The sequence below is a fragment of the Notolepis coatsorum genome (genome assembly GCF_963971535.1).
Source record: "Notolepis coatsorum genome assembly, chromosome: 16".
NCBI lineage: Eukaryota > Metazoa > Chordata > Actinopteri > Aulopiformes > Paralepididae > Notolepis > Notolepis coatsorum.
This window is the reverse complement of record NC_140180.1, coordinates 85,611,377-85,635,410: the sequence shown is the minus strand read 5'-3', so window position 1 is coordinate 85,635,410 and position 24,034 is coordinate 85,611,377. Positions and strand designations below refer to the sequence as shown.

At 47.8% G+C, this 24,034-nt stretch overlaps 1 protein-coding gene across 1 annotated transcript in view; it reads left to right on the top strand.

Moving 5' to 3' along the window:
• spock1 (SPARC (osteonectin), cwcv and kazal like domains proteoglycan 1) overlaps positions 1-20,621 on the top strand; it is a gene marked incomplete at both ends in the record, with an annotated part of 56,881 nt that extends 36,260 nt beyond the window's left edge. The window contains 6 exon segments of the mRNA XM_084332114.1: positions 3,075-3,203; positions 4,977-5,198; positions 8,978-9,040; positions 19,859-19,996; positions 20,429-20,551; positions 20,554-20,621. Coding sequence (XP_084188240.1) covers positions 3,075-3,203; positions 4,977-5,198; positions 8,978-9,040; positions 19,859-19,996; positions 20,429-20,551; positions 20,554-20,621 — 743 coding nt within the window.
• Positions 20,622-24,034: the final 3,413 nt, after the last annotated feature.

Sequence of the window (24,034 nt, the reverse complement as noted above, 5' to 3'; positions counted from 1 at the left end):
AAGACATTCCCCAAAATAAAAACGCTGGCAATATCTGTGCTAACAATGTTTGGCTCAACATACACCTGTGAATCCAGTTTCTCTCACATGAATGCCATTAAAACAAGCAACGTGCCTCCTTGACAAATGAGCATTTGCATCACTGTTTGCGGGTAGCCCTCACTTCCTATGAACCCTCTTTCTCTGCCATTGCCCAGTCAAAGAAGTGCAATCGCTCTCATTAGATGTGTGTATGTAGGCTAGGCCTGTCTGCCCCCCACCCCCCTGATGTTTGAGAGTTAAGAGTGGACAATAAGTGCTAATAAGATGCTGTGATTTGCTGTTGTTGCACAGACATGAAGCACTTTTTCATAAGCTCAGCTGCACTATAAATGTGTTTTTTTGTTCAAGTGTTGATGTTAGAATGTTCAGATGCACATCATGCACTTGTTTGTTTTTTATTTTATTTTTATATTGAAATGTTGAAGAGGAGATGTTGCAGTTGTTGCACAGTCATAAATGAAGCACTTTCTGCAGGAGATGTTGCAGATGTGGCACATAAATGAAGCACTTTTTTTGAAAAGTATACTACTTTTGCAATGTAGTTAAATAAAAGTTGTGAAAATGTGGTTGCGTGTTGTGTCAAGTGTACATATATTCATAGCACGGGGAGGCGCCGTGGCAGTCTGGCCCCTGGCCCCTTGGGTTTCTGACAATGTGGCCCCCTGAACAATTTAGTTGAATAGCCCTGTTGTAGGCGATGCAGGTAGAGGCCCCCCTGGTGTCCTGGGTTGTTGACTATCTGACGGGCAGACCACAGTACGTGCGCCTACAAGGCTGTGTGTCAGACAGACTGGTCAGCAACACCGGGCCCCGCAGGGGACAGTCCTCTCTCCCTTCCTCTTCACCGTCTACACCAATGACTTCCACTATCGGTCAGAGTCCTGACACCTTCAGAAGTTTTCTGATGACTCTGCGATAGTGGGATGTTTAACGGACGGTGATGAGGAGGAATACCGGGAACTGGTAGCGGACTTCGTCACATGGTGCGATAAGAACCACCTCCAGCTAAATGTGACGAAGACCAGGGAACTGGCTGTGGATCTGGGGAGGAGGAGGAGTACACCTGTGACCCCTGTTTCCATCAGGGGGGTTGATGTGGACATGGTTGAGGACTACAAATACCTCAGAGTCCACATCGACAACAAACTGAACAGGTCAAAACACGCAGAGGCACTCTACAAGACATTTTACTGTATATTTTTGGCTGGATAGTTGTATATTTAAGATTTTTGAATGTATATACATACCAGAATGTATAACCCGGACCGTATTTTGTTCTTTATTCTATTTTATTCTTATTTTAATATTATTATATTCTTATTTTAGTCGTATTGACTACCTAAATGTTTATTGTTGTTCAATGTGAGCGATCTGTAGTGCCGAATTTTCCTCGGGATCATTAAAGGATTTCTATTCTATTCTATTCTATCATGTGATCAATCATAAACTGAACTGAACTTAAACTGAATCAAACCGCACTTTTTTACTCTGTCTATTCTATTTTATTATTTGTAACTGAATGAAACCGTAAACAGAGAGGCCTATTGGGTAAACTGTGATTTACCTTACCTTGTTACCTCTCTTTCTTTTTTATGCTAGCTTATGCCTGTATTTTATTTTAAATTTTTTTTACTGCTGTGAAGCACTTTGAACTGCAATTTCTGTATGAAAAGTACAGTATACAAATAAAGTTATTATTATTATTATTATCATGTGGACCAGCCTCTGTCATAATGTGATCTGTCATCATGTGGACCAGCCTCTGTCATCATGTGATCTGTCATCATGTGATCTGTCATCATGTGATCTGTCATCATGTGATCTGTCATCATGTGGACCAGCCTCTGTCATCATGTGATCTGTCATCATGTGATCTGTCATCATGTGGACCAGCCTCTGTCATAATGTGATCTGTCATCATGTGGACCAGCCTCTGTCATCATGTGATCTGTCATCATGTGATCTGTCATCATGTGATCTGTCATCATGTGATCTGTCATCATGTGGACCAGCCTCTGTCATCATGTGATCTGTCATCATGTGGACCAGCCTCTGTCATCATGTGATCTGTCATCATGTGGACCAGCCTCTGTCATCATGTGATCTGTCGTCATGTGATCTGTCATCATGTGATCTGTCGTCATGTGATCTGTCATCATGTGATCTGTCGTCATGTGATCTGTCATCATGTGATCTGTTGTCATGTGGAGCAGCCTGTCATCATGTGATCTGTCGTCATGTGATCTGTCATCATGTGGAGCAGCCTCTGTCGTCATGTGATCTGTCATCATGTGGAGCAGCCTCTGTCATCATGTGATCTGTCATCATGTGATCTGTCGTCATGTGATCTGTCATCATGTGGAGCAGCCTCTGTCATCATGTGATCTGTCATCATGTGATCTGTCGTCATGTGATCTGTTATCATGTGGACCAGCCTCTGTCATCATGTGATCTGTCGTCATGTGATCTGTCATCATGTGATCTGTCGTCATGTGATCTGTCATCATGTAATCTGTCGTCATGTGGACCAGCCTCTGTCGTCATGTGATCTGTCATCATGTGGACCAGCCTCTGTCATCAGAGCCTCATCTCTTTTTAATTAATCTGCCTTCCTCATATCTCTTCATCAGACTTCCTCAGTTCTTAACCACTGTGTTAAAATGTGTCGTCTTGCTCCTCTTCCTCCAACATGTAGTTAAAACGTGCTACCATGCTCCTCTTCCTCCAACATGTAGTTAAAACGTCTGTGTGTGTGTGTGTGTGTGTGTGTGTGTGTGTGTGTGTGTGTGTGTGTGTGTGTGTGTGTGTGTGTGTGTGTGTGTGTGTGTGTGTGTGTGTGTGTGTTTATGTGTGTGTGTATGTGTGTGTGTGTGTGTGTGTGTGTGTGTGTGTGTGTGTGTGTGTGTGTGTTTATGTGTGTGTGTGTGTGTGTGTGTGTGTGTGTGTGTGTGTGTGTGTGTGTGTGTGTGTGTGTGTGTGTGTGTGTGTGTGTGTGTGTGTGTGTGTGTGTGTGTGTGTGTGTGTGTGTTCAGTCTGCAGTGACACTGAGATCCACAGCTTGGCCTCCAGACTGAAGGACTGGTTTGGAGTTCTCCACCTCGACGCCAACCGAGACCTGCAGACCTCCATGACCTCCATGATCTCTGACCCCACTACAGGACGTGAGTAACAACCAGGGTCGTGTGTGAGTGACAACCAGAGCAGTGTCAATACTAGGTATAACATAGTATCAATGCCAGGTGTAACATAGTGTCTATGCTAGTGTTAGGAACCAGTAACAGGTAGGCTCAAATTCACAACACAGGAGACAACCCTGAAGGGCATTTAATAATACGTTGCAAAAGTTAACGCACTCCAGTGCGGTGTGTGTGTGTGTCTTGAGCCTGGCAGGGTGGGTATCCGTGACCGGTGGGAAGCAGGGGGGTGAAGCTGTGAAGACAACGGAGAGAGAGACGGGTAGTCTTCACAGCAAAAAAACGAGGGGAAGCACACGGGAAAAACACGATACAAAAACACGAAAAAACATGAGACGTCAAAAATCACGGGAAGGGTGGATACACGGGAACACAACGGGAAGGAATATCAAGATACTTGCCAGGCCAACAGTAAACGAAGATCTGACACTGATGCATGAAGATCCTGGTCTTCTTGTAGGGTGGTGTGGTGATTAGACGCGGAGTCTCCATCCATCAGCGTGATGATAATCACCTCGCACGCCAAAGTGCAGGGAGTGTATGGGACAGACATGGGGTGGAAACAGACATGGAGGTGTGTGATGCAGGCAGAGATGGTTGTGGAGGTGAAACCACAACAGCTAGGTGTAACATAGTGTCAATGCTAGGTGTAATATAGTGTCAATGCTAGGTGTAACATGGTGTCAATGCTAGGTGTAACATGGTGTCAATGCTAGGTGTAACATAGTGTTAATGCTAGGTGTAACATAGTGTCAATGCTAGGTGTAACATAGTGTCAATGCTAGGTGTAACATAGTATCAATGCTAGGTGTAATATAGTATCAATGCTAGGTATAATATAGTATCAATGCTAGGTGTAACATAGTGTCAATGCTAGGTGTAACATAGTGTCAATGCTAGGTGTAACATAGTATCAATGCTAGGTGTAATATAGTATCAATGCTAGGTGTAATATAGTATCAATGCTAGGTGTAACATAGTGTCAATGCTAGGTGTAACATAGTGTCAATGCTAGGTGTAATATAGTGTCAATGCTAGGTGTAATATAGTGTCAATGCTAGGTGTAACATAGTGTCAATGCTAGGTGTAACATGGTGTCAATGCTAGGTGTAACATGGTGTCAATGCTAGGTGTAACATGGTGTCAATGCTAGGTGTAACATAGTGTCAATGCTAGGTGTAACATGGTGTCAATGCTAGGTGTAATATAGTGTCAATGCTAGGTGTAATATAGTGTCAATGCTAGGTGTAATATAGTGTCAATGCTAGGTGTAACATAGTGTCAATGCTAGGTGTAATATAGTGTCAATGCTAGGTGTAACATAGTGTCAATGCTAGGTGTAACATGGTGTCAATGCTAGGTGTAACATGGTGTCAATGCTAGGTGTAACATGGTGTCAATGCTAGGTGTAACATAGTGTCAATGCTAGGTGTAACATGGTGTCAATGCTAGGTGTAATATAGTGTCAATGCTAGGTGTAATATAGTGTCAATACTAGGTGTAATATAGTGTCAATGCTAGGTGTAATATAGTGTCAATGCTAGGTGTAACATAGTGTCAATGCTAGGTGTAACATAGTACCAATGCTAGGTGTAACATACATGTAATGTCAATGCTAGGTGTAACATGGTGTCAATGCTAAGTGTAACATAGTGTCAATGCTACTGTAGGTGTAACATAGTGTCAATGCTAGGTTCTAGGTGTTAATGGTCTTCAATTCTCTTTCACTCCTTTCCCCAGAGTTCGACACCAGTATTCTACCCATCTGTAAGGACTCACTGGGCTGGATGTTCAACAACCTGGATGTGAACTTTGACCTCCTACTGGACCAATCAGAGTTGAGCACCATTTACCTGGACAAGTATGAACTGTGCATGAAGCCACTGTTCAACTCCTGTGACTCCTTCAAGGACGGAAAGATCTCCAACAACGAGTGGTGCTACTGCTTCCTGAAGCCTGAAGGTGAGAGAGAGAGAGAGAGAGAGAGAGAGAGAGAGAGAGAGAGAGAGAGAGAGAGAGAGAGAGAGAGAATGACAGAGAGAGAGAGTGAGACAGAGAGTGAGAGAAAAAAGAGAGAGAGAGAGAGAGAGAGAGAGAGAGAGAGAGAGAGAGAGAGAGAGAGAGAGAGAGAGAGAGAGAGACAGCAACACAGCAGAGCAGCAACACAACAGAGCAGCAACACAACAGAGCAGCAACACAACAGCAGCAACACAACAGCAGCAACACAACAGAGCAGCAACACAACAGAGCAGCAACACAACAGAGCAGCAACACAACAGAGCAGCAACAGAGCAGCAACACAACAGAGCAACAACACAACAGAGCAGCAACACAACAGAGCAGCAACACAACAGAGCAACAACACAACAGAGCAGCAACACAACAGAGCAGCAACACAACAGAGCAACAACACAACAGCAGCAACACAACAGAGCAGCAACACAACAGAGCAGCAACACAACAGAGCAGCAACACAACAGAGCAACAACACAACAGCAGCAACACAACAGAGCAGCAACACAACAGAGCAGCAACACAACAGAGCAGCAACACAACAGAGCAACAACACAACAGAGCAGCAACACAACAGAGCAGCAACACAACAGAGCAGCAACACAACAGAGCAGCAACAGAGCAGCAACACAGCAACACAACAGAGCAACAACACAGCAGAGCAGCAACACAACAGAGCAACAACACAGCAACACAACAGAGCAACAACACAGCAACACAACAGAGCAGCAACACAACAGAGCAACAACACAGCAACACAACAGAGCAGCAACACAGCAACACAACAGAGCAACAACACAGCAGAGCAGCAACACAACAGAGCAACACAACAGAGCAACAACACAACAGAGCAGCAACACAACATAGCAACACAACAGAGCAGCAACACAGCAACACAACAGAGCAGCAACACAGCAACACAACAGAGCAGCAACACAACAGAGCAGCAACACAACAGAGCAGCAACACAACAGAGCAACAACACAACAGAGCAACACAACAGAGCAGCAACACAACAGAGCAACACAACAGAGCAGCAACACAACAGAGCAACACAACAGAGCAACAACAACACAGCAGAGCAGCAACACAACAGAGCAGCAACACAACAGAGCAGCAACACAGCAACACAACAGAGCAGCAACACAGCAACACAACAGATCAGCAACACAACAGAGCAGCAACACAGCAACACAACAGAGCAGCAACACAACAGAGCAGCAACACAACAGAGCAGTAACACAGCAACACAACAGAGCAGCAACACAGCAACACAACAGATCAGCAACACAACAGAGCAACAACACAGCAACACAACAGAGCAGCAACACAGCAACACAGCAGAGCAACAACACAGCAGAGCAGCAACACAACAGAGCAACACAACAGAGCAACAACACAACAGAGCAGCAACACAACAGAGCAACACAACAGAGCAGCAACACAGCAACACAACAGAGCAGCAACACAACAGAGCAGCAACACAACAGAGCAGCAACACAACAGAGCAACAACACAACAGAGCAGCAACACAACAGAGCAACACAACAGAGCAGCAACACAACGGAGCAACACAACAGAGCAGCAACACAACAGAGCAACACAACAGAGCAACAACACAGCAGAGCAGCAACACAACAGAGCAGCAACACAACAGAGCAGCAACACAGCAACACAACAGAGCAGCAACACAGCAACACAACAGATCAGCAACACAACAGAGCAACACAACAGAGCAGCAACACAACAGAGCAGCAACACAACAGAGCAGCAACACAGCAACACAACAGAGCAGCAACACAACAGAGCAGCAACACAACAGAGCAGCAACACAGCAACACAACAGAGCAGCAACACAGCAACACAACAGATCAGCAACACAACAGAGCAACACAACAGAGCAGCAACACAACAGAGCAGCAACACAACAGAGCAGCAACACAGCAACACAACAGAGCAGCAACACAACAGAGCAGCAACACAACAGAGCAGCAACACAGCAACACAACAGAGCAGCAACACAGCAACACAACAGATCAGCAACACAACAGAGCAACACAACAGAGCAGCAACACAACAGAGCAGCAACACAACAGAGCAGCAACACAGCAACACAACAGATCAGCAACACAACAGAGCAGCAACACAACAGAGCAGCAACACAACAGAGCAGCAACACAACAGAGCAGCAACACAACAGAGCAGCAACACAGCAGAGCAGCAACACAACAGAGCAACACAACAGAGCAACACAACAGAGCAGCAACACAACAGAGCAACAGAGCAGCAACACAACAGAACAGAGCAACAACACAGCAGAGCAGCAACACAACAGAGCAACACAACAGAGCAACACAACAGAGCAGCAACACAGCAGAGCAGCAACACAACAGAGCAACACAACAGAGCAACAACACAACAGAGCAACACAACAGAGCAACACAACAGAGCAGCAACACAACAGAACAGAGCAACAACACAGCAGAGCAGCAACACAACAGAGCAGCAACACAACAGAGCAACACAACAGAGCAGCAACACAACAGAGCAACACAACAGAGCAGCAACACAGCAGAGCAGCAACACAGCAGAGCAGCAACACAACAGAGCAGCAACACAACAGAGCAGCAACACAACAGAGCAGCAACACAGCAGAGCAGCAACACAACAGGGCAGTAACACAACAGAGCAGCAGCACAACAGAGCAGCAACACAACAGAGCAACAACACAACAGAGCAGCAACACAACAGAGCAGCAACACAACAGAGCAGCAACACAACAGAGCAGCAACACAGCAGAGCAGCAACACAACAGAGCAGCAACACAACAGAGCAGCAACACAACAGAGCAGCAACACAGCAGAGCAGCAACACAACAGAGCAGCAACACAGCAGAGCAGCAACACAACAGAGCAGCAACACAGCAGAGCAGCAACACAACAGAGCAACAACACAACAGAGCAGCAACACAGCAACACAACAGAGCAGCAACACAGCAGAGCAGCAACACAACAGAGCAACAACACAACAGAGCAGCAACACAACAGAGCAACAACACAACAGAGCAACAACACAACAGAGCAGCAACACAACAGAGCAGCAACACAACAGAGCAACAACACAACAGAGCAGCAACACAGCAGAGCAGCAACACAACAGAGCAACACAACAGAGCAGCAACACAACAGAGCAACAACACAACAGAGCAACAACACAGCAACAGGGCGTGGAGGGATTGAGATAGTTGGGAAAAGGATACAGGATTTAATGAACATTTGAATTTGAAATTAGAGTAGTATAGTATAGTGTAGTATTGTAGTAGTATAGTATAGTAGGAAAGAAGGAAGGAAAGAAGGAAGGAGTAAAGGGAGGAAGGAAGGAAAGAAGGAAGATAGGAAGGGAGGAAGGAAGGAAGATAGGAAGGGAGGAAGGAAGGGAGGAAGGAGTGAAGGGAGGAAGGAAGGAAGATAGTAAGGAAGGAAGGAAGGAAGGAAGGAAGGAAGGAAGGAAGGAAGGAAGGAAGGAAGGAAGGAAGGAAGGAAGGAAGGAAGGAAGGAAGGAAGGAAGGAAGGAAGGCGTGAATGGAGGAAGGAGGGAAGGAAGGAAGATAAGAAGGAAGGAAGGAAGGAAGGAAGGAAGGAAGGAAGGAAGGAAGGAAGGAAGGAAGGAAGGAAGGAAGGAAGGAAGGAAGGAAGGGTGCTAAACTTATTGTGTGTTCTTGGTTCCAGGTGTTCCCTGTCAGAATCAGTTGAGCAGCATACAGTCTCAGAGCCGACGGAGGAGCCTGATAGGTCAGTCATGTTGAGAAGCACCTGTCAATCAACCTATTAATCACTCACTCCTGTCCGGGGTCATGCCCACATTGAGATGACTTAAAATGTTTGAGGCTAACATGGAGCAGATGGTCAACATGACAAAATCAATAACACACACACACACACGCACACATACACACACACACACACACACACACACACACACACACACACACACACACACACAATAACAAACTCATCTTGACATTTTGTTTACTCCTTCATTGCCCTTCAGTTACTGAGTTTAGCAGCACTGTCATCCCCACCAACCTCCCCAAGAAGTCCACCATTATCCCTGTACCCAAAAAATCTACGCCTGCTTGCCTCAACGACTACCGCCCTGTAGCTCTCACCTCCATAGCCATGAAGTGCTTTGAGAAGCTAGTGAAGGGCTACATCTGTTCCTCCCTCCCCAACAACCTGGACCCCCTGCAATTTGCATATCGCCCCAACAGGTCCACGGAGGACGCCATAGCCCATGTGCTGCACACAGCCACATCACACCTGGACAAGAGGCAGGGGAACTATGTGAGAATGCTGTTCATCGACTACAGCTCAGCATTCAATACCATAGTCCCCTCCAAACTCATAGCCAAGCTCAGGGACCTGGGCTTGAACTATGACCTCTGCCAGTGGGTCTTGGACTTCCTGACGGGTAGACCCCAGGTGGTAAGAGCAGGCAACTGCACCTCCTCATCCATCATGCTCAACATAGGGGCCCCCCACGGCTGTGTTCTGAGTCCCCTCCTCTACTCCCTGTACACACATGACTGTGTGGCACAGCGGAACAACAACACAATCATCAAATTTGCTGATGACACAGTAGTGGTGGGCCTGATCTCTGCCAACGACGAAAGGGCCTACCTGGAAGAGGTAGAGAATCTGTCGCAGTGGTGTCAGGAGAACTGCCTCTCCCTGAACGTCAGCAAAACAAAAGAGATGATTGTGGACTTCAGGAGGTCAGGGGTCAGGGACTACAGCCCCCTCAGCATCGACGGGGCACCGGTTGAGAGAGTGAACAGTTTTAAGTACCTCGGAGTCCACATATCCGAGGACTTGACATGGACTACACACATTGACAGTGTTGTGAAGAAGGCACGGCAACGCCTCTACTTCCTCAGGCGCCTAAGGAAGTTCCAAGTCAGTCAGAAGATCCTTAAGAACTTCTACTCATGCACAATAGAGAGCATCCTGACTGGCAATATCACCTCCTGGTTTGGGAATAGCACCGCACAAGACCGTAGCAGACTACAGAGAGTGGCCCGTTCAGCCGAACGCACAATTGGAGGGGGGCTTCCCACTCTCCAGAACATTTACAACAAGCGGTGCAGGGGTAAGGCTAAGAGAATTATCAAGGACTCCAGCCACCCAAACAACTGCCTCTTTGAATTGCTGCGGTCAGGCAAGCGATACCGGAGTCTCATGGCAAGCACAGAAAGACTCAGAAGAAGCTTCTATCCCCAGGCAGGATGCTCAACGAACAATAACACTATGTAACAACCATCAAATACACTCACAGCACACACATCCACACACACACACACACTCACTTTAAACAAACAACTCACTGCAGCACCCACTTTACACACTTTAGAACACCTAAACACACTTTATATTTATTGGTAAATAATTTGCACTACAACCCATACCTCATTACACCTTACTGTAAATTGTACCTAAATTGTACCTCATCCCATTTCTGCTTTGCACTATATAGTATATTGTATATTAGTATATTGTATAGTATATTGTATGGTAACTCAGTTACTTCTACTCTGCATTAAACATTGTACATATGTACATACTGAACACTTGTGTCCACGTACGTGACTTCTATTTTTTACTTGCTATACTTGTTTTATTTTATACTTATCTATTTTTGTTTAGCACAGTCTCTGGAGCGTAACAGAAAGAAGCATTTTGTATAAAAGTATTCTGTACTTCTGTATGACAACTAATAAAGAAACTTGAAACTTGAAACGTGTCACTCACAACAAAACAGCTCATATGAAGGTGAAAGAAAACAGAAAATAGTGTGTGTGGCACGTATTATGGTCGCTAGCGTTGCATAAGATTTGCAAATAGTGAATATGATCTAAGAGTCTGTTTAACACAAAGCTTAGGTAGCTATCCAGCCGTCTAATTTACCCCCCACAACATCTGCTAACATAACATTAGCTTGCAGGATATTATTAGTGAGTCCATACAATGCGCATTCATTTAGAACGGTGAGTTTAGTTGGAATTACGTAGTAGGTGTCCATTATGTAAGGGATAATGTATAGCTACGAGGTCATTGTCGCAAAATAATTGACCGACATGGAGTTTAAAATACCGAGGCATCTAGCCGAGGTGTTTTAAACGTCAGTGAAGGTCAATTATTTTGCGACAATGACCGAGTATAGGCTATACATTATCCCGCTTATTACATGGCTAACTTACTAACAATATACATTCATTTTACACCATCGACAAGACGAGATCAAATGCAGACGCAGTTATATATTTGTACTGGCATCGCGTCCCGCTCTTAAGCCATACCGAGATATACCTCATCTCATGTACCTAGTGTACTTCATCAACGAATAAAACCAAATACACCCAGCACCTGCCAGGCCCCGCCCCTACTGCCGTACTATATAGTACTGGGCGTGGCCACCACTCACTCTTCCTCTATTTTCGTTTCCATCATAGCGGATGCAAGACACCCTATGCAACTAGTTGTTATGAAAAAGTTTAGATAATATTGAGTGCTTACGGAGATTTGCTTACACCTGGAATCTTCGGGGTATGTTCCAACGACACGTCGGGTCTATTCTGATGTTCCCTCGTCTTGTGGCAGCAGATCGAGGGACAGCGTGCGAGGTTGGCTATCGAGCCGGCTCGCACACAGGTAGGCCCTGTGTGTCGGCGCCAGGGGCGGGATGGTTTGGTGAACGTTCCCCTGAAATGGACGGTTTCCAAGCGATCCTGGAGCGTGCTGCTAAACACTAATGCTAACGCTAATGCTAATGCTAATGCTAACACTAATGCTGAAATGCTGGGCACTGTTCTAATGTTCCCCGCCGTGGGATGTTGCCGCTTTTCCCTCCTCTTAACCGGTTCATTGATGAAGGTCAGTCGGTAGCTAATGTGGGGGGTTTTGCTGAGTCCTATTTTACCCTTTCTATGGGTAAATGGGGATGACAACACGGTGCAGGGCGGGTGTGCCGTGGCTAGTTAGCCAGGTAGCATCGATCCTGTGCCCCGGCGGGGTTGGACGGTGTCCCACCCGGAAGCCGATGCTTGAGAGCGAGTCGGCCCGGCGGGTGGCAGTAGAGCTATACTGCTGCAGGATGGAATTTAGCGGCGGCCAATGTTGTGGCTCAGCTGACTGTTTCTGTCCACATTAGCGTCGAACGCTATGCTATATTGGGCTACTGTTTTCTGTTCTGTCTATCTGCTACGGGAATGTCTGTCTATACTACAGTTTTCCCTCCTCTCAACCATTCATGCTGACGGTCAATCGGTGTCTACTGGGGAGTAGTGCGGGGGGGGCTTTGTTTACCTTCATGAGTAAATGGGCTGAGGTCTAGGGCTGGTGTGCTGTTGTGAATATTATGAATGAATGCGGGACTGGTTCTCTCTGGTCCGCCTCCCCTTAACGTTGTGTGCATGGGCTTGCCCATTCTACAGTATGTTCGTGGTGTTAGTTCATTTATTCATTAACCCCTTCATGGTGCACACCACAGTGGATGTTGCTGGTTGCAACCACCACTGGTGCTCCGTGTTAGCATCAGTCCTTTGCTTTTGACATGTTGAAACAGTGCCCCGCCCGGCCGACGCCATGAGGTGGGTTGGCCCGGCGAGTGGCTGGTGGGCTGCTAAAGCCTGTACCGCCACGGTATGGAATTGGCAGCGATTAGTAACTGTGTTCGAATTGCTGTTTTTTCTATAAAAAAATGGTGTCTGGTGGCGGGGCCTTGAGGGCCAGCCGACGTCGACACATCGCGCGAGGTTGTTGATGTTATTAGCTTTGACCTAGCCGCAAGCTATAACCGCTCAGGGCTCCCCTCTCCGCAGAGGATTTTGGTCTTCCGCTGGAGCACGGGCGGTATTGTCCTAGGCCCCACACCGCCTCACACCGCGCAGCCAGAAGAAGAGAGAGCACGGCCTCGTCAGCGGCGATGACGAGGCCCTCGACAGGCGGCCATGTTTTCCCCCGCCAGAGGTATCCTGGGCGTTGAATCGACAGGTGTCCACAAGGCCGACAGCCTTGGCGGCCGAGGGATCGGCCATGTTGGATGGGCTCGGCTTGGAATATACAAGCCGTCGCCGTCCTGCCGCGAGCAGCCCGCTCTCCGATCACTCCCTCCCCCAACACCAGCGGAAAAAGGGGGCTCTGATTGTTTCCTTTGGCTGCGGGCCACGTGCCTTCGTTGAAGCGCGGGCGGCCCCACTTTTCGCTTCTCATGGGGACAGGGGCTGACACCCAGTTGATGGCTGAGCTTGGGTCTGTCCGTGAGAATGTTGTGCTGTCAAGCGGCTCCCACACCATAAGCTGTGTTGGTTGAGCCTGGTGTTACGTCTGTCAACTATAAGTGTTGTCAGCAGGGGGGCTCGAAATCTTTTGAGGCACACAGTGCGGGTTTCCCCGGCCTCGCCTTCGCCAGGCCAGGTATCATGTTGGTGCCTCCCACTCCTGAAATATTGGCAGTGGTCTCGCAGGCGCGCATGATTTGGGTGGTAGTAATATCACTGCAGGGCTACGGTGTGTAGGAACCCATGGGGGCCTCACACCTTGCATGTCCGGCTGCAGAACAACTCCTCAGCATGTTCTGGAGGGGTGTTCAGTGGGGGAGCTTTTGTCACCTAGAACTGATGTCAGCTTCCCCCGTATCAAACCGGCCCTTTCTGTCGGGGTCCCCCCTTGGGTGCGATTGCCTCGTGGGTAGTGTCAGGGTCAGATGTCCCGACACGGAACGCTCTGCTCGCACGGGTCCAGGGTTGGCTACGCACAGCGGGTGGGACCGGGCAGCCTATCTACAGTTCCTAAGCGGACCATGGTGCGTTGGGAGTGTCATCACATATGGCTACAGCAGTACCATATGTCGAGGTGGATGGAGAGAACGCTGAGGCGGGGACTTGTATTTAAAACACAACCCCACCCATTTTCGGGTTTGGTACAGACCCTATTGTCAGGGTCACCAGCAGTGACAGCTCTGGTCGACGAGATCTGATCTCTGTGGACGAAGCAAGCCATCGTCGTGGCGTTTTCCTCCTGGTGTTCTCTGGTGCCTGAGAAATCGGGAGGGGGGGGTGTCAGACCCATGTTGGACCATGGGAAGGTTCAGTATTTTTTGGATCGTCTCCCACCTGTTGAACACTGTCAGGTGGGGGTCTGGTTCTCCTCCATAGACCTGTAGGATGCGTGTTTGCATCCCCGATCTTCCGTCCTAGGGCTTACCTACGCTTCCTTGCAGGGTTAGCGTATGAGTACCAGGGGCTGCCGTTCGGCTTTTCTCTGGCTCCCCGCATCTTCACCAAGTGCGTGGAGGCCGCACTGGGGCCTCTGCATCGTCAGGGGTTACGAAGTGTATTCTGCCCTGCCGACGTTCTGGTCCTTGGCGGTCAAGGTGGATCATCAGGTCTCATGCCAGGCAGGGTTCCTACCAGCCTGGGGTTGCTGTAGACTGGAAGTAGAGTACTCCTCTTCCCAGTCAACGGGTGGAGTGCTATGGGCATCCCTCTCAGAGCGTGTTGCGACCGTGATACGCCTGCTCGGTATGAGGGCATCTGCTCATTCCGTGGTCCCTCTTGGCCTCCTCTTCACCCCAGGAGGAGGTTACGGAGGTGGTTCTTTTCCAGTATGGAAATAGACCCGGTGAGAGGCAAGTCAATACGACGTCAGTGTCGCTCCCCCCGTCTGCACCGGGCGGCGGGCGGCTGGCTATGGGCGTTCTCCATCTGCGCGGCCTGAGGGCTCTCCACATCCCCGGCAGGGTGAATGTGGGTACAGGTGTAATGTCGCGGGGCGGTCCTCACCCTGACGGGTGGGGATTATGTCCGGACATAGTCAGGCAGGTCTGGGACCGATGCCGTGCCGCTTGGGATTCTTTCCCCCGTACATCTGTTAGGTCAGTTGTTGGGGCGGGTACGTTGAGGAGCGCAGGTCCTTGATCCTGATTGCGCCGGACCGGGGCGCAGCTGTGTGGTTCCCGATCCTGATCCAGCTCTTGGTATCCCGTCATGGCCTGTTCCTTGGTCATCGCGGGCCCTCTCTCAAGCGCACGGGTCTCTGTGTTAGTTCCCTGTGCTAGGCCAGCTGCTGGTGAGTTGGCTGGTGAGAGGGTGAGTCTGGAGAGGATGGATCCTTCTGTGGTTGGTACCATCCGGAACGCGCATGCTCCCTCCACTATCGCGGGTTACGCGGGTAGGTGGCGTATTTTCCAAGAGTGGTGTAAGGTCACCCTCTTGTGAAGCATTTCCTGCTTGGCGTTGACACCTTAAGTCGGTGAAACGCTCTTTGGCTCCGAGCTGGGATCTTCAATTGGTCCTCGGTCGGTTGTCCTTGGCCCCGTTTGAGCCTCTTGAGCAAGCGCTGTTGGAACGGCTGTCGTTCAAAGACTGCGTTCTTGCTGGCCATCCCCTCCGCTAAGACGCGTGGGTGTGCTTGTGCTCTCTCGGTACGGCCAGAGTGCCTGTCTTTCGTTCCGATAGCGGTGCCACTCTGCGGCCTAATCCAGCCTTCGTGCCTAAAAATATCCGGAGTGGTTCCGCTCCAGGGATATTATGGTTCAGGCGTTTCATCCGCCTCCTCACGCTAGTGAGTTGGAGGCGGGCCTTCACCTGTCATGTCCGGTCCGGGCTTGGGGGTTTACCTCAGCCGTACTCAGGGCTCTCGTGCTGGTAAGGCAGTGTCGAAACAGCGCCTGTCCCATTGGTTGTGCGAGGGCATTGCCCTTTGCTTCACGTTGGCCGGGTTGGCTCCCCCTGGGGGCGTCGGGGCGCACTCCACTCGTGGGGTGGCGGCCTCTGCCGCTCTCCTGGGTGGGGCCTCGTGGAGGACATCTGTGCTATGGCTTCATGGTCCTCACCGGGTCCCTTCGTAAGGTTTTACCTCATGGACATGACCGGGGGTTCTGTCTCCCAGGCGGTTCTGAGGTCTGTGGCCTCTCCTGCTTCCCGTCCTTTGGTAGGGTAGCAGGCGTGTGTGGGTGTGGGCCACAATGTGTTGTGTCACACGTGGTTCCGCCTGTGCTGTGTGTTCAAGAGGTTCTAATTCCCTCTTGTTCGCACTCGGTGGAGTTGACTGCCGCCCCCTCTTCATTAGGAAGGATGGGGTGACGGGACTCCCCTCCCCCCTGATGTGGGCTTACGGGTCCTCAGGGGGTGCATTTGTCGGGCCTCGTGTCCGCTCTACCCCATATCTCGGTATGGCTTAAGAGCGGGACGTGATGCCAGTACGAATATATAACGACAGGTTATGTATATAACCTAGTTATATGTGTACTGGCTAAGCGTCCCGCTCTTAGCGTGCCCTGAGTTCCCTTGGGGAAACTTTTCTTTGGAAACAATTTTTTCCGAGGAAGAGTGAGTGGTGGCCACGCCCAGTACTATATAGTACGGCAGTAGGGGCGGGGCCTGGCAGGTGCTGGGTGTATTTGGTTTTATTCGTTGATGGAGTACACTAGGTACATGAGATGAGGTATATCTCGGTATGGCTTAAGTCAAGTCAAGTCAAGTCAAGTCAGTTTTATTTGTATAGCACGTTTACAAATGACTAACAGCCAAACCAAAGTGCTTCACAACATGATAAAAAACACATACAATGCAATAAAAATACACTAGAAAAGAGGTAGAGTACAGTACATATAGGAAAGCAAGGGCAAAGTGCAATAAAAGAGACAAGAAAATTTGATAAAAAATGCAGAGTGACAGCTGACGTCATGTATAGATACTGGGCTAGCTCTGGTCAAAGGCCAGGGAGAAGAGGTGTGTTTTGAGCAAGGATTTAAAAACCTCCAGGCTCTGGGCAGATCTTATGTGGGGGGGAGGCTGTTCCAGAGTCTGGGGGCAGCAGCAGCAAAGGCTCTATCTCCCCTGGTTTTTAGCCTGGTCCTAGGCACCTCCAGCAGCAGCTGGGGTGATGTAGGAGCTCAGCTAGGTACGGTGGAGCCAGCCCGTGTAGTGCTTTAAAAACAGTCAGTAAAAGTTTAAAATCAATACGGAAACGGACGGGGAGCCAGTGGAGAGAAGCCAGAACTGGTGTAATGTGGTCACGTTTCCTGGTACCGGAAAGCAGGCGGGCAGCCGCATTTTGTACCAGTTGCAGGCGACGAAGCAGCAACTGGTCAATGCCGATATACAACGCATTGCAGTAATCCAGCCGGGTCGAGATAAAGGCATGGATCACCCTCTCCAGATCCTTCTGGGAGAGGTATGGTTTGGTCTTGGCTAGGAGTCTGAGGTGGAAAAAGCTAGTTTTGACCACCGAACTAACCTGCTTATCAAATTTAAAATTTCTGTCGAAGATTACTCCAAGGTTTCTGACAGAGGAGCGGATATTTGAGCCCAGGGGGCCTAGGGCAATGGCTGTAGGGTCAGGTGAATCATTACTAAATAAAATTAGCTCTGTTTTGCGCTCATTTAAGAGCTGGCTTAAGAGCGGGACGCTTAGCCAGTACTCATATAACTAGGTTATATACATAACCTGTCATTCTGTTCTGTCGCTAAAGTAGGTGGCTCCAGCTTGCACTGATTAGTGCAGCTGTGCATATGGAAAAAGTGTGTGTCAGTGGGCTTGATTACTCCAGCTGCGAAAAACAATAATCACCGGTGGTTATCGAAAAATTATTCACCGCTGTCGGGGGCTATTGACCAATCAGTTTGGTTTTAGGGCAAAACACTCAACAGAGACTGCAATCTGCTTCCTCCTGGAGAGTATTAAATCTAAGCTTGATAAGGGGGGAGTTGTTGCAGCCGCATTTTTAGATCTAAAGAAAGCCTTCGACACTGTGGATCATGGTGTCCTGCTCACCAAGCTTTCTCGGTACAACTTCTCCCCTAATACCATCACATACATGAAGTCTTATCTTGAAGGTAGAACTCAGAGAGTAAGGGCAAATGGTGAGCTATCCTCTGCCCTTAGCTGTGGTTTTGGTGTCCCCCAAGGATCTATATTGGGACCGCTGTTGTTTAGTTTATACATTAATGATCTTCCAGCTGTATGCAATAAGTCTGACATCCAGATGTATGCAGATGATACGGTCATTTATGTCCATGCAGAAACCAAGCAGCAAGCTGCAAACAAGTTAACAGCGGTGTTGACATCGGTCACTGAATGGTTGACTAACTCATGTCTGCATTTAAACACCAAAAAGACTGTTTGCATGTTTTTTACAAAGAGGCTGATGAATACTGTCTCACCTGATGTCTATGTCAGAGGAGAAAGGTTGACAGTTGTATCCGAATATAGATACCTTGGGATAAAAATGGACTCCAATCTTACATTTAAAAAACAAATCAAATCGGTAGTAAACAATGCAAAGTTTCACTTATCAAACTTCCGTCACATCAGAAACTCTCTGTCAACAAAAGCAGCAGCACTGTATTTTAATGCCATTATTATGTCACACTTAACATACTGTCTGACTAGCTGGACACAAGCCTCCTGTACAACATTACGATCTGTACAGGTAGTTTACCATCAGGCTGTGAAAGTTCTGGACAGGAAAACAAACAGCCACCACCATTGTTATAGCATAGCAAACCAGAACCTACTGAGCTGGGACAATCTTGTCAAATTCAAAGATGCCTGCCTTACCTATAAAATCCTACATGGCTTGGCTCCTCCCCCCCCCCTCTGTACTTTCATAAAACAGAAAGCATCTGCTGATAGATATACCAGGTATGTAGTCAGAGGGGACTGTGTAGTCCCAAACAGGAGGTCTGCTTTTAGTCAGACAGCCTTTTCCGTGAGAGCAGCCCACACCTGGAACAGTCTGCCAACACGGCTCAGGGAGTATCAAAGTTACATCTCATTTAAAACTAACTTAAAATCATGGTTGAGAGATGGTCAAGTGTGCAACCATTTTAACTGAGGGGTTGTATTTTAATGTACTTATTTGTATGTATTTTAGTGTATTGTAACCTATACTGATTCCTACTGTGTTTTAATTATTGTACTATGTTTTTTAACTGAGGGGTGGTATTTTAATGTATTTATTTGTATGTATTTTAGTGTATTGTAACCTATACTGATTCCTACTGTGTTTTAATTATTGTACTATGTTTTAATTACTGTTGTGCTCATGTCACCTGCCCCAGAGACTACAGTTGAAAATTAGCCAACTTGGCTAAACTGGCATATTTACAGTCAAATGTTCCTTAATATGCACTGTCTCTGTATTTTAAACCAATAAATACAAAAATACAAATACAAATCACAATCAAGCATTTCGGCGAATGTTAAAACGCCATGTAATAAACAATTTTAATGGACACCTATTAACCAATCAGAATCGAGTATTCACCCAGTCCATGGTATAACACTATCTTCATCCTTTATTTTTGTCACTATATCTTCATATTTCTATTTTCCCATTTCTGCACCCTTTTTATTCTCCTTCCATCATGCCTTCCTTACTTCTTTCCCCTCGCTCTCTCTCTCTCTCTCTCTCTCTCCCTCTCTCTCTCTCTCTCTCTCTCTCTCTCTCTCTCTCTCTCTCTCTCTCTCTCTCTCTCTCTCTCTCTCTCTCTCTCTCTCTCTCTCTCTCTCTCTCTCTCTCTCTCTCTCTCTCTCTCTCTCTCTTAGGAGCCTACACTCCTCGTTGTACTGAGGACGGCTACTTCCAGTCGACCCAGTGCCACAGCAGCACTGGTCTGTGTTGGTGTGTGGACAAATATGGCAACGAGATCGCTGGCTCGAGAAAACAGGGCAACCCCACCTGTGGTAAGGTTGGGCACAGCGACACGGCTGCTAGGCTGCAGATCTCTTTAAAGATACTACTGAACACGGAGAGCATCACAATCACAGGCTTAGCTGTCTCCTACACACAGACCACAGGGAGCATAACAAATAACTCTCAAAATCATTATTCAAGGGTGAACTATTTTCTATGTTGTTTTCCTCAAACACATGGAACTCTGTGCCTGAGTTTGTCTGTCTGTCTGTCTGTCTGTCTGTCTGTCTGTCTGTCTGTCTGTCTGTCTGTCTGTCTGTCTGTCTGTCTGTCTGTCTGTCTGTCTGTCTGTCTGTCTGTCTGTCTGTCTGTCTGTCTGTCTGTCTGTCTGTCTGTCTGTCTGTCTGTCTGTCTGTCTGTCTGTCTGTCTGTCTGTCTGTCTGTCTGTCTGTCTGTCTGTCTGTCTGTCTGTCTGTCTACAGGCGAGGACCAGGAGACATCTGGGGATTCCGGCAGCGGAGGGGTCATTGTCCTTGACGACCAGGAGGAGGAGCCAGCACGGATTGGGCGTGGCCGACAGAAACAGAGGCGGGGCAGGATTCAGCCCGGGGAACCATCGAGGATGATGAGGACCAAGAAGACGACAAAGACGATGAGAGCGGCTACGTCTGGTAGCTCCGCCCCTTCCACTCTGCAATCAGCCAACCAGGATCCAGCCTCTTGTTCTGCTCAATCTGTCTCCTTCCTGCTCCCTGCAGTCTTCAACCAACGACCTTTGACCTCTACAGACACAGCCTCTCATAGACTTGTCTTCTCTCTTCTCTCTCCTCTGTCTTTCCCTTACAAAACATGTCATGTTATTAAAGTACAGGATACAGTAGTGACCAAGAATGATGGTTTATCATGGTTTTAGTTATGATGATTAATTATTGGTAAATTATTTATACCATGGTAAAACTGAAATGACCATCAAACTACTGTACCATGATACTTTTTTGTAAGGGTTCCCCCTCTCATCTCTCTCTCTCTCTCTCTCTCTCTCTCTCTCTCTCTCTCTCTCTCTCTCTCTCTCTCTCTCGCTCTCTGATCTCGAATGTCCCAAACAGCTGGGGAAGCGGTGAAAGTGATACTGTGTATGTTGTTTATATACGTTGCTGTTGCATGTTTTTCACTGTATTCTTGTGACAGAGGGATTTGACGTGTCAGCTTTTCTACCGTATATATGCATCTTAAACCAGAGTTTATTTAAGATGATGATGATGATGATGATGATGCTTACTGTATATAGGTGCTACTGTTTTCATGTATTTATTTATTTGCTCTTAAGATGGCGTCTCGATGCTAGGCTCAGGGTCTCATGTCCCTACTAGGCTCAAGGTCTCATGTCCCTACTAGGCTCAAGGTCTCATGTCCCTACTAGGCTCAAGGTATCATGTCCCTACTAGGCTCAAGGTATCATGTCCCTACTAGGCTCAAGGTATCATGTCTCTACTAGGCTCAAGGTATCATGTCCCTACTAGGCTCAAGGTCTCATGTCCCTACTAGGCTCAAGGTATCATGTCCCTACTAGGCTCAAGGTCTCATGTCCCTACTAGGCTCAAGGTATCATGTCCCTACTATTACTCTTCCAATTTCAGTAATCACATTGCAGTTACTGGTCTAACAAATAGATTGCTTGTAATGTATGTAAAGTCATCTACAAGTCCTCCCAGGTGTCAGGTTCAAGGAGCAGATGATGGCACAATACAACTGCCAAAGGTCTACATGGACCATATTCACACGTCAGAGTTTTTTGCTCTCATGTCATGCTCAGGTTGGGTTCCTTTCCACCTTGTATGGGAACAGGGTGGGAAAGAACCCAACCTGAGCATGACATTAGAGCTAAAATGTCTGGCGTGTGAATATGGTCCATTGGGTACAGTCTACCATTAGGGCAGACATGGTTTATACAGGGCTGACACATGACAAAGTACAAATATGCTATGTTAACTTCAGGATAAGGATGGTATGTAGGATACAAGCACCTTACTGACACAAGTACCTTCACAACATGACACAAGTACCTTCACAACATGACACAAGTACCTTCACAACATGACACAAGTACCTTCACAACATGACACAAGTACCTTCACAACATTCAAGAGGGAGGTAGATATGAGCTTTCTGCAGGTCATTGCTCATACAGTAATACGAAGGTAGGTAGATAGGAGCTCTCTGCAGGACACTGATGATACGGTATATTATTACATCATAGGGGCCCCACTTCCGTACAAGGATACCTACCAGCATTCCTCCACAGCTGCAGCCAGTGTGGCCTCCTGATAGGCCTGATAGTGATACACATGAGGCCGATTGACTTTATGGACACTCAGAACAAGCTGCTCCTCAGCTGACTCATAGAGATGCATAGAGCACTGAAAGATCCTGTTCCTCATATGACCATCTGAGTCAGATGACCTTCTTCTACAATGTCTGTAGGGGACATTGACTGTTCTCATGTGTATACCGCCACCTAGATGATTTAATTGATTCTGTAAAGTGGTTACTGATCCCATCACTCTTTCCACTAAGTGTTCCAACCACCGCTGAATCTCAAATGAGGAAGCAGTGTTGTCTTCTGGGTAGAAAACAGGTGGAGTTTTCAGCGTGGTAGTGGTGGGAACACATAGGCTGTACTGTGTCATCTCTCTGACCTCATGAAGCTGGAGAGCAGGTAGGAGGCTCTGCTCTGCCTGTCGGATGTGAGCGGTTTGTATTTGAGTTGATATCTTAACCATGTGAACAACTTTAATTTGAACTTTTTAATCTTTGAGTAAAGTGGCACCTCGAGTGACCTTTGAACCTTCCAACCCTGTGTCTCTGCCTCTGTTTTTCAATGGCCGATGCCAATATTTTTACATTTACATTTAGTCATTTAGCTGATGTTAGGGATTAGCCTATCCCTGGTCATGAGTTCTTAATTGATTTGCCAGTGGACCAGTCGGCCGAAAGACGAAGCGGAGACAGAGTATTTCTCAAACGGAGCTTTTATTCATTAGAGAAGAAGACAGTCAGTCACCCCGCGCGGGCACATCACCAGTAGACAAAAGAAGAAGGAGGCAGAATGTCCATATTACATGTCATTTTATACACTCTTGAGAAAGGGGAGGGGGGTGTGTGTGTATGTCTCTGTGTGTGTATGTATGGGTGTTTGTGTGGTGTGTGCTTGTGTGTGTGTGTGTGTGTGCTTGGTCAGAAGAAGGGGGGCTAATTGCTTCCAGATGTAGAAGACCCCTATTCTTGAACAACATCTCCATAACTCAAAGGGGCGTGACAGCTTGTACGCGTGTGTACGTGAATGTGTGTGGGTGTGCACGTGAGTGTGCGTGCGTGCTTGTGCGCCGGCCAGTCGTCAGACGCAAGCATCAATAGGAGATCTGCTTCTGGGTGCATGTGTGTATGGGTCTGTGTGGGGAGAGGGGTCCTGTGTGTGTGGGTGTGTGTGCCTACAGCCAGAGGTCATCAGGTCACGCCACATGCAGGGGGAGAGACAAAGAGAGCAGTGTGCAGCCTAAGCACAGACATCAAATATTACCAGGAATCAATGAACTAATCTATCAATTCCCCCTTTTGACGTTAAATAAAACGTCAACACACAGTTCATTGATCTGTATCCGTCGATTGTCACCTCATTACATGCATCACATCCAATACCAGACGGGATAATCAACATCAGGAGAGCAGAGAGAGAGATATAGGGAGGGGGGGAGAGCGGGAGAGAGAGAGAGAAGAAAGAGAGAAACACAGATTCTGGCAACCTAACAGAAGATACAGTAACCCCGTTGGACCCCCCTTACTCAGGCACACCCAACGTCCATCAGGGCGCTACCTTCCCCCTGTTACAGTGCACCGCCCACCTGGGTCGGCCCCGTCTTCTGGAGGGCAAGGGCTGACCTCCTGAGGTTGGTCCCCGTTCCAGGTGCGGGTCCCCTAGACAAACGTGTCTCCCCTGGTCCGCCGCCTTCCCAGTGTCTCTGGACTGTCCGCTCCACCTCTCGCCGGCCGCCCACCATCACTCCAACTCAGCTCATTTACATTTACATTTA